At 35.4% G+C, this 11,705-nt stretch overlaps 1 protein-coding gene across 2 annotated transcripts; it reads left to right on the top strand.

Annotated features, from left to right (window-relative positions):
- Positions 1 to 788: 788 nt before the first annotated feature.
- Positions 789 to 11,666, top strand: LOC133523552 (purine nucleoside phosphorylase-like). 2 transcript variants are annotated; one of them, XM_061859205.1, is made up of 6 exons: positions 789 to 972; positions 4,723 to 4,820; positions 5,921 to 6,099; positions 7,206 to 7,448; positions 9,092 to 9,235; positions 9,755 to 11,666. In XM_061859205.1, the coding sequence occupies exons 1-6, from the start codon at positions 806 to 808 to the stop codon at positions 9,950 to 9,952; spliced, it is 1,029 nt and encodes a 342-aa protein (XP_061715189.1). In that variant the 5' UTR covers positions 789 to 805; the 3' UTR covers positions 9,953 to 11,666. The 2 variants fall into 2 exon arrangements, with proteins under 2 accessions (XP_061715189.1, XP_061715188.1); XM_061859204.1 differs by having other exon boundaries at positions 790 to 972; positions 4,723 to 4,838.
- Positions 11,667 to 11,705: the final 39 nt, after the last annotated feature.

Genomic DNA, 11,705 nt, shown 5'->3' with positions numbered 1-11,705 from the left:
CAATAAATCTTTTTTGATCAAGATATCAATGGAAAAAAGTTATAGGTTTTTGTAGATAAAAGGACTGTTAACTACATACTAGTAATACTACTTATTTACCTACATATATATCTAACAAAAACATTATCAGGCGGCCGAGTTTTGAATTTCGACCACTCGATTTCGTGTTTTTTGTTCTGTGATTTTGTTCAGTACTATTTCCACTACTACTACTACTAGGCATTTAAGTTCTATATGAAATATAAACTACTAGACATTTAAGTTCTACTAATAGAATTGCAAACGAGTGGTTCATACCACTAGATTCCCAAATTCTATAGATGTTCTATAGATGTAGATTTCCACAGATTTTCGAGTGACGATGCATTCAACTTATTAAATAATATCTAATGATATAACCGCAGAAAAGTGACTTCGAATACGGCTTATTACAACAAAATGATTATTATAAGAAGTGCTGACGAAAGAATACGTAAGAACAAAATAACAATTGAGTAAGTCTAGGGCAGTTGGGAAATATTGACCCGTAAAGTTTATCAAATGCAATTCATCCACTGATGAGCACAGAAACTGTTGGAACTGAACAATATCTAGTGTTATTCACAAGATAATCTGCCTCAACAACGACCTATTGTCTATTATAATGTGAACCCTAGATACCGAATAGTAAAGTATAACAGTAATCAGACTTTATACTGGCTATCAACAAACATGCGTTTGTTGATTCGCCGAGTAGTAATGAGTGTCATCCCTGGTCCGTCATATCGAGATATAAAACTAACCGAGACCACGGCTCCTGCATTGCATGCTCGGGCATCGAACGCTGCAGAACCTCTCGATCTTAATATATCTAAACGTAAACATGGCTCCTGTCAATGAAAAAGTGTTAAACAGCGCGGAATACGTTCCTGCGAAGAAAGCCCTACCTGAAGTGAACTCGGATAATGTAAATGGCAATGGAAATAAAGCCAGGTGAGTCGCATTACAAACCTTATGTTATTTGTGAGTTCTTCAATTATCTTATAATTAGGTATCTTAATATATTCTGTAAGTCAATTTTTCCCTATAGTTACTAATAGTGACTAATAAAATTGGATTGGATTGGTTGGATAAATTTCAGACGGATAAGAGCAGGTAAATAGTCAAAGAAAAGAGTTTGTAGCATGGCGTATTTATTGTCACAGTTTTACGTTTTGTAATTTGTGCTGTTGTTCTGAAATTTTCATACAATACTGAATAATAGAAAAATAGTGATTGAATATCGTATTTCTGTATAGGCCAAATTAAATAAAACGATTGAAAAATAAATGCAAAACAATTTAAAAAATATTTCAAGATTAGCATATTTATTGAACAGTAGAAAACAATTACGGTAACCATAAGCAAAAATTGTACCATATCTTTTTGTAGAAAATTTTGTGTAGATTATTTACGTATAATAACGTTTTATTGCTATTAGCTACCGTTTACGTGTTTTTTACGAAAATATAGACAAATGGAATTTTCCGCTTTAATATCTTTTTAAATGTTGATCCTAGCAAAAAAGTGTATGGAATCTTTCTTGTAGGCAATTTTATACAGATTATTTGCGTATCAGATCATTTTTCGCTATGGACCACTGTTTACGAGTTATTTACGAAAAACTAAAAAAAGGGACCAAACCCCCCCTACCCGTTAGCGCCACCCCCATCCATCAGTACTTTCAGTATATGTGCAAGGCACCTTTACCTACAACTATACCAAAAATCGCTTATACACGAATTGTTTCCCCTTTTTTTTTTCCTTCGTTTGGTGGCCTAATATATTTTGCCTTATATCAATACATGTTTTGCCTTAAAAAAATAATCGCGTCCTTTTGAATTTCTACTTTACAAGGGTCGTATTAATAATGTTGTGATTTATTGAGCATAACGTTATCTAAGTAAATAAATATAATAAGGAGGTTACACAAACAACAACAAACATTACTTTTTTGTTCTGGAACATCACACTAACATGATAAAAACTAGTTTCATAAATCATAATGTCAACTAGGGTTAATTGAACGCAATCACAAGAACAGTCAGATCACATTCATATCAATGAGACATGAACGATTTTAAATATTATCGATCTATTGGAGGCTACTTACATGAGTAAATATTATCCTCTTTACTATTTAAAAAAATCGCATAACATAACAAAATAACCTTTTGAGTTAATGCTCATGTTTATACCGACCACTTTCCTGCTTTACTACGCATGGCAGTCGAAAAGGAATTTAAAAACTACGTAATGGAAATTTGGGATTTGTTGCCCAAAAATACTTACCTACTGTAAACAATTGAATGAGTTTTCCTACGGCTGTTATGCTTGTTAGAGTAGTGGTCAGGATATACATAAATAGTATAAGTGGAAATGTATTGTAGAGTAAGACCAAATTAAGTTGGCAGGGATTTTGATAGCGCAGACTGTGTTTGTGTTATTTAAAACGTCATCATTTCATAGAAGTTATTAACTGCATTAAGAAAATATTAATTGCAAACCTTCAGTTTAATTGGAGCGGCCAAGGTGCTCAAAAATATTTTAACAAGCACTTTATCGCCTTAGCAATAAAGGCGTGTTCAGATATTTGTGAGCGTCTTAGCCGCTCCGATGTATCTGATGACGATTGTACTTATCATGAAGCGATTAAAAATCGAAGTAAGTGGGCATATTAAACACTATTCGCTTTAACCTTTCCTACGGGTATGGGTATCCCTATTTAATGCGAAAGTAACTCTGTCTGCCGCCTGCTGCTTTATATACTTATGTACCGCTGAACCGATTTAGATGAAATTTGGCAATGATATCATTGTTTTATACAGACAAAGTTGCGGGCCGAAGTTAATTCTTAATATTACTTAATTCGTGGGATCAAAACCGGTCGTACCGCATACAGCAATAAAAACCCTTCTTAAAATAAATGCAAAAGGAAAATACTAAAAATATGTCCCGTTTCTAAACAAACTCAGACGAATGGATTATGTCATTAACTGATTATGTTCTTTTCAAAATATAGTTTGGAGTATGACACACACTTATATCTGGTTTAACCAGTTATTCACTTGTTACCTAGTTAGGTAGTCACAATCACAATGTCACCACAAGTAAAAGTCCTTTTGCAGAAGGCATTCCCTTAGAATACATAATTGAATTAAAAGCATTTGGATTGTCCAAAATTACTTTTCAAATCAACTATTAGTACTTACCTAACACAATTTTAATTTTAATTAATTTCCGTAAGTTCATAATCACTAAATCAGATTGCTTTCCTTCGGTTCATACATATAATGGGCTGTTATATCATATATGTATGTATGAAGCCCGCGTAGTCAACATGCCAATCGTTAACGCTCCGTAGCGAATGTCGCACTAATATGGAAGAGTGATAGAGAGAGATGACTACGATACGCTACGGAGCGTTAACGATTGGCACGTTGGCTACGCGGCCAAGGTCACAAAATGGGAACGTTAACGTGCCATGTTAAATTATGATTACACTAGCGACCTGCCCCGGCTTCGATACCTAAACCTTCCTCAAGAATTACTCTATTGATAGGCGAAAACAGCATGAAAATCCGTGCAGTAGTTTTTGAGTTTATCGCGTATATACAGACATACAGATAGACAAGCACGGCGGGGGGCTTTGTTTTATAAGATGTAGTGATATTTTATTTTAGACAGCCATCTGACGAGTTTAAATCACACTGATTTCCTTATATTATGCTATATGCTCTTTTACTATTTCTAAAATGAATAAAACTGGTTGGGATAATACTAAAAGAAAAACTTGCGCCAATTTAGTACCAATACCAATACCCTCAAAGGAATCTGGTCAATCACGTATCAAGTTGTTAAGGACAGCCTCGCTATGTTGCACGGAAGAAACAACAAAATGACCATAATCACGAGAAATACTTAGCGCATGTTCAATACAATGAACTTTAAAATGGTCAAGTACAAATAAATATGAACTTTAACTTCAGCGGGATAACGTCGAATATCACAATTTTTATTACAGGTTACCTACTAGTTTATATAGGGTAACATCACGTTACAATTTACAACTTCAACAATACCTATATAAATGTATGTATATTTATTTAATTGAAAATTACAGATCATCAGAAACTTGAAACTCCACGTGTATGGTGTACCTACTTACCTATCTTAACTTAGTTATATGCTCGTAATTATGGCAAAGGCTGTACCTAATACTTACTTAAATAACTTAATTGTAAAATAAGTCATGGTGGAATTTTTACGTTGTTTTGAAAGACTAGATTTTCCTATTTCTAGGTATTCTTACATATCATAAATTGCAAAGTATTGTAGTATATGTATACGGTCTCGAAACCTACCAGTAATAAACTAATTATCAGTGAAATGTAATAAAGAGGCATATTTGAGACAAAGATCTCTTACAATGTGTATGGAGTGTGGCCACCAAAACTAGTATCTTAATAGAAAATAGGATATATTAAACGTATATAAAAATACACGCCGTACCCTTTTTCCTCCCTTTTTGTGTTCGTTGCGCGGTCATTATTTCCATACAATCCATGCGATGATCCACATGTTAAGACTAACTTTTGCTTAATTTTCGTCAGCGTATAGATCTATAGTGTAGATGTTGACTGTTCCTTACTGTACCTTTACTGTAAACAGTCATTTAATATAGACGTATATGCTTGGTTCCAGCTCATATTCGTATGAGACCCTTGTGGAAACAGCGAACTTCCTGCTGTCTCGAACCTCGGTGCGGCCTCACATTGGGATTATCTGCGGGTCTGGGTTGGGTGCGTATTGGAAAGAGGGTATTTATTGACACATTTTTAGGCATGCTTTGGGCATCTTAACTAGTTAATATTTAGAGTAGAAATGTACTAACTCACGTTTCCTAACTATCAAAATTTTACTAAAATAAATGTTTATTTAGCGTCCTTCCTTAGCTTCTACAGTTTGCGCATGCAAGAGCAATATAATGCCTCCCATAGAGTGAGTTCGCTGCGTTTTTATTTTGAGTCGAAGGGTGTCCATGTCCACGTTGGGGTTCATTTCTAATATTCCGTACCCGAAGGGTGACAAACGGAATCCTATTATACTAAACTCACGCTGTCCGTCCATCCATCTCTTTGTCAACGTCCTCTATCTTAAAAACCGCTAACTGCTACCTAAGCTATGTCTTTCTGTAGCCGCTATAGCAACACATATATTATAAATACTGCAAAACAAATAAAGTGTGTCAGACTTACGATGTTTATATCCTAATCAACTGCAATAAAACGTTATTAAAATTAGGGTCTTTCCGCAAAATAGCCGTCACAAGGCGATGAAAACGAAAATAGACCGCGGAACCAGAGCATCTTCCATTGTTTTTATAAAAATAACAAATAGTCAAAAAGCATGCACCCTTAACCTTATCCACAGACGAGCAGTCGTTGCGTCCGAATATTGAACTACATACATCTTACTCGTCCAAGTATCTAACGGTTTAGGTATCGCAAACATCTCAAGCCGGAAATAAATGACTGTCCCTATGCTGTAGCAGAACGACCACCGAATACGATGTTATTTAGAGAAAAATACTTCTAGTTAAAATAAAACCAAATATAGGACGATTAGGACCGATCGGTAACATGCACCCCGAGGTGACGAAATGTTTTTGTTGGTAGTTTATCCGCTATGACAAAATACAAATGGGAGAAGATTTAAATATAATAACTATAGGGACTTCTTTCATTAAACGCAGTTATTTTAATGAAGAGTGGTTGGTGGTTGTGTGAATCATTTTAAGTAGGTAATTTCAATTTGATTCGACTAATTAGAGATTAAATTTGTAGATCGTTCACAACTGTTACATTTAATAAAATAATCACACACATATTCCTATTTTCAGGCTCATTAGCAGAACACATAGAAGACCCAGACAGTGTAGACTATGAAGAAATCCCTAACTTCCCCGTCAGCACGGTGGAAGGCCATCATGGCAGACTGGTGTTCGGCAAGATATCGGGCGTCCCAGTGGTCGCCATGCAGGGTAGATTCCACTATTATGAAGGCTACCCTCTTTGGATGGTAAGTAAATCTAGATATTCAATTTTACATTGCCCTTGAAACATCAACAAGGTTTTAATCGGAAACAAAATTAGTCCTTAAAATACATGAGAGTTCCGGGGAGTTTTGATATATGATTTTGCTGATGTAATTTATAAATTAATTATTATGTGCATATGGATTATGGTCTCTAATCCCAAATTCCCACCACAATTATTAAAATTGCAGCCTATACATTGCATTTCTTATTTACTAAGTACTTAGGAAATTATTGACTAAACCTATTCCACTTTCCACTATATCTAGGAAAAACAGTTATACCTGAAGACGGCTAATTTAATCACCGCAGTGCCACCAATACAAAAAAAAATGGCAATATGGCAATAGCTGACGACATAAGCGGAAGTCATATTAAATGTTGTTACTATGGATTATTTATAATTCAATCATTTCAAAGGTTAAATGGAAAATATTGTGGCTGATGCAAACCAAGCTCGACCCCCAGCGGTGGGGTTATCAGTTGTTTTTACTAGCATCACAATGAGAGGGTAAACATTATCAAAGAGATAACGCTGTTGCGTCAGTATATTTGGTTATTTTTTCTTAAGCCGGCTGTGTTTAGCAAAAAATATGGATTGTCCTTCACAGCGTGGATTTTTTTAAACAAATGCCTAATTTTATATCGTAAAGATGATCTTTGTAATAAACATGCGTATTTTTAACATGTTTTGCTCCATAACGAGTAGTTCAACAGGAGCTCGCGTTGGCGACCGACGAAATATGTCTGTCTCAGGGAAGTTTCATTGTACATTGGAATATAAAATGGGATTATCGAATCACTGAATTCCGTATAGATAAATGCATTATTATTTCTGTTTGGCATTAGATGTTGACCAATTGTATTGAAAGATACTGAGAAATCGCCAACAATCTTTATCGACGACGCCAAAACGAACGTCGTTTTATACATAAGTTTATTATAATGGATAGGTTAAGAACGACTAACAAAAACACACTAGGTTTTAAGAGTGATATGTATGCCGAGAGTAATTCAGCTTCATTTAAACAGAGCCGGTCGAGCAGTAATAACTAGCTATACTATAACATACGTACTTTTTTCATTCTAGTGCTGCCTACCGGTTCGAGTGATGAAACTCCTGGGAGTAAAAACTTTGATCGCTACAAACGCAGCTGGCGGGCTCAATCCCAACTACAAAATCGGAGACCTTATGATTGTGAAGGACCACATCAACATGATGGGCTTCGCTGGAAACAATCCCCTCCACGGACCCAACGACGAGAGATTTGGACCTCGCTTCCCTCCAATGAACAAGGCGTACAACTTAGAATATAGGAAAATAGCGAAAGAAGTAAGTACATAACCAACGATAAATCGCAACCAAAAATTTAGTACAAGATTAAAATTTAGTATTTGCTACCGCCGAGCAGAAATCGTTCCAGAGGTAGTTTTGGCTTTTGTATACCTACAGAAAAGACAAATTAGAACAGAAACAGTAAAAAAAATTGGTCGGATTTCAAAGATTCATTAATTATAAGATGCGTAACGTACTTATATGACAAACTCATGCTTGGCATTTAGACAGTGCAATGTAGGCGACACTACCGCGCCGTACATTATGCGGTAGCTCTTGTTTTTTTTATGATATAGGAGGCAAACGAGCAGAGAATCCCCTGATGGTAAGCGAATACCGTCGCCCATGGACACTAGAGGGATTGTAACTGCGTTCCCGGCTTTTAAGATGGGAATCAAAATCAAAACGGGTTGTCAAAAGTTGACTTTTACGTACTGTAGCTCCGTACAACGCCATCTACTTCAGCTGTCAAACGAGGATGCACGATTTTTTCATAGACATTAGGTACATATCTAAGAAAAAATCAATACACGCCCTTCCGGCACGCATAAAAATAATTCCTTCGTGGTTGATGCAACGGTAACTGCATGCGTAAGTTCGAGGTTATCGAGGGTTATTGCATCTGGAACACTTACATAACAAAACAGCTTATCTCTACGATGCGTTAGTATAGATTCGAATACTACAAGAGTATAACACCGTTATCGCCTACCAATGAATGATAAAAATATTCTGGAACTAAGATAAGGACGATGACCATTGATGAGACGACATTAATTTTAGAACAAAATTCTTATCTATTCCACGAATTCCATATTCATTTACACAACAACCATAATTACCAATTGTTACTATTTAGTTACGATTCCTGGAATAAATAATGTCTTATACTACTTATTAGGAACCTATATATGTAGGTATGGGTTATTCATTAAACAGATTCAGTGTTCACATTTTTTATTTTTGTATTTTGTTAGTTTCAAAAACTACGTTGGAACCGATTCTGGACAATATGACGCTAGCAGACATCAATTCCTATTTCAGTCTTATCCTTATTATGGTATGATCAGTTCAATTAGTACCGAATGCTAATTGTAAGTAAGTATTACTACGATACGAGTAATTACTGGTGGCTTCAAAGTAAAGTGATTTCTAAAGACTAACCATAATTGGATTGAAGAGATCCATAATATGTAGGACATAGTGTACAACTTTAATTATGGAGCCAACCCTGATATACTTAATTGGCTACTTGGACAGTTTTTTGTAAATAATGGCAATCGATTTTGATTTTCCTGAGGATCAAATGTCTATATAGGACTCATGGCAACACAAAGGTTAGAAATGAGAGTTAAAGTCTGACACTCGCACTCGACGATTGAAACGCCTCTAACAAAATTATATTGTAATGTGACGTCACATTACATTGGTCTGTCCTAAATGTATGGAAGATCAATAAAATTGCTATTTCGACCCTGAAATATTGCGTTTCCTATCCATTTAGCAAAATTTTGTTATAATATTCATTTGTGTCAAGTACCCAATTATAATTACTTAGATACCTACCTAGGTGTCTGTCTACTTGGCTAAGCTATTTAGGTAGCTAAATATACTAAAAGGTTTCCTTAATATATTTTCAGGTGGCGAAGGAACTGAATATAGAAAACATCGTACGCGAAGGCGTGTACACCTGTCTAGGAGGACCTAACTTCGAAACTGTAGCAGAATTGAAGATGTTGAAAATGGTGGGAGTCGACACAGTGGGTATGTCGACAGTACATGAGGTAATGGAACTGTTTACTAGTAATAACTAGTATTTTTTCCCGAAAGTATATCAGACTCCTCGAAACACCAATACACCTTACACTGCAATCTACCTACAGATCGATTCATCTCAAGTTCGAATTTAGAATTTTTTGTTGAATAACCTGAATGAAATCCCAGTAAAAGTTTACTCTTGGATATTGATACACATATTACGGAACTTTACACAAACAAATATTTGGCAGTCTTTATAAACGCCAGTTAAGTCTGATAAGCCCGTGATAGTCGTTTGTCCTTATCCGTCTTTTTGACCGAATTTAAGAATGATTTGCTAAGTTTTATGAATACGGAGGATTAACTACTTACATCTAAAATCGAAATGGCATAAAAACACTTATTTACGAATGATGCAAAAAATTTAAGGAGACATTATAACCTGTTTTACTTTCAAATGTCCGTTCTTCTTTGGGTCCGTTCCCTAGTTGTCATCTCAGCACTTGGAAACAAATAATCGACTTATTAATATTTGTTTTTTCCAGGTTATCATCGCCCGTCACTGCGACATGAAAGTATTCGGTCTGTCGCTGGTGACCAACGAGTGCGTGACGTGCGAGGACGCGGCAGACGAAGCCAACCACGAGGAGGTGCTCGACGTCGGCCGCATGCGGCAGGATATTCTTCGCAAATACGTCTCAAAACTTGTTGAGCGATTCGCCGCGGTAGATGGCTTAAATTGACACTCATCTTGAGAGTTGATTGGTTAAGTAACTGAACAAACGGCGATACTTTCCAAACTTGAAAACGCAACCTCAGTTGATTAAACGTAGTTCCTCATGAATGCTTCGAATATCGATCAACAGACGATCGCGTGGCCAACCGCTGTATGGTAGCAGTTGCAGTACACCACTACCTTTGTATGTATCGGTCCTGCCATCCTCGATCTCCTGGATCCATCTGAAGAAACGCTTAAGATTAAGTACTTAACGACTCTCAAATCTGGCTGTGAATGTTAGCAAAATGGCCAGAAGGTAGGTTGCGGCACAAAACATGACAAACAGTTCACAGATCCTTGTTAAAACCTCCACACGTATTATAATTTTATACCACCAGTAATTTATCCAGAATATATGGAATATCATAACCTACACCTTAGTGTAACCTTCGGTACCCCTAGTGTAAATAAATTCGATTTCGAAACGTGACGTACGCGTTTGCGTTTAGTCTCATTTTGTAGGTATTGGATTTAGAAAGAGCGCGCCAAGCGGGACGTTTTGGAAACTCAAAATCCTATACAAAATGAGATTTAACGCAAACGCGTTCGTCACGTTATGATGTCGATCAAATTTACACTAGGGGTACAGTACACAGGTCACGTTTCGAAATCGAATTTATTTACACTAGGGGTACTGATCATAACATGTGTCAATACTGTCAACTCAACGTGACTTCTACACGTGAGAAATTGCTTTCTGTATGCACCATCCAATTGTCCTGTTATCACATTGGGTCGTTCGGGTCAAACCAACAAGTTGTGAACTGATAATTCTCATGTGACACTTGGCGACTGGCGACCACCTGGTCTTGCCATGATAAAGGTAATGCCTAACTAAATATTAAATCGTACCTATACATGAATTTAATGATAAAAAGTCAAAACTCCTATAGGTATATTTTTTGAATAATGACAAAAATGTGTTTTTGTTTATGATAGTGATAGAGCGGAAAAGAGTACTAAATTAAGAAGTCTAAGTGAATCGCTTGTGATTTTAATGTTGTCATTTACTATCTATTAGGACCTTAGAATCTACTTAAAATAATGTAAACAAACAAAACCCCGTGACTCGTTACACATATAAACTTGAAATCGTTAGACTAATGAGGTACATTTTATGTATCTATGACTACATTGCAAAACGACTCAACCACGGGATTTCGTGTGTTTACATACAGTTTTAATCACGTTTTAATGTTCTAATTTACTATAGAAGCAGTTTATGTTAGTTAGAGGCAGAATATGACGCACTTATGGTAATTGACCATCTTTGTACCATATTCTAAGGAATAAACATTTGTGTTTGTGTTTGTATTTAGGCCTATAGAAACTCTTAAGAATAATAATTTAGACAGAATAAGTAAACCAATTATTAGAATTAAGCATAAAAGAAATATTTATTGTTAATTTTATGCAGGTTTTTAATGATAAAATAGATATTTTAAGGGTATTTTCTTGGCTGTATTTTACCCAGTTATAATAGCAATTACGTATTAAATGACAATAAATATATATATATATATATCACATCTGCGAGTAAGGTACTTTATGAAAGTAATGCTTAAAAAAGGTTGTTACCTACTTCTTTGTCCGAGAAAATGTCAAGATTAATGCATTTATATATTTTCTTATTTGATTATATTATTATTTAAATGTTATAATAAAACTATAATTATTTATCCGGCTTGTATTATTATTTGACAACCTTGTTGTTCTGA

The sequence above is a fragment of the Cydia pomonella genome, chromosome 12 (genome assembly GCF_033807575.1).
Source record: "Cydia pomonella isolate Wapato2018A chromosome 12, ilCydPomo1, whole genome shotgun sequence".
Classification (NCBI taxonomy): domain Eukaryota; kingdom Metazoa; phylum Arthropoda; class Insecta; order Lepidoptera; family Tortricidae; genus Cydia; species Cydia pomonella.
This window is presented reverse-complemented; position numbering and strand designations above follow the sequence as displayed.

Bases quoted from the DNA above. Each gene is read 5' to 3' on its own strand.
- LOC133523552 (XM_061859204.1), top strand. From the start codon at position 806: ATGCTCGGGCATCGAACGCTGCAGAACCTCTCGATCTTAATATATCTA. The intron at 4,839-5,920 runs GTATTTATTGAC...TCCTATTTTCAG, and splicing joins GGGTGCGTATTGGAAAGAGG to GCTCATTAGCAGAACACATA. The intron at 7,449-9,091 runs GTAAGTACATAA...ATATATTTTCAG, and splicing joins ATAGGAAAATAGCGAAAGAA to GTGGCGAAGGAACTGAATAT.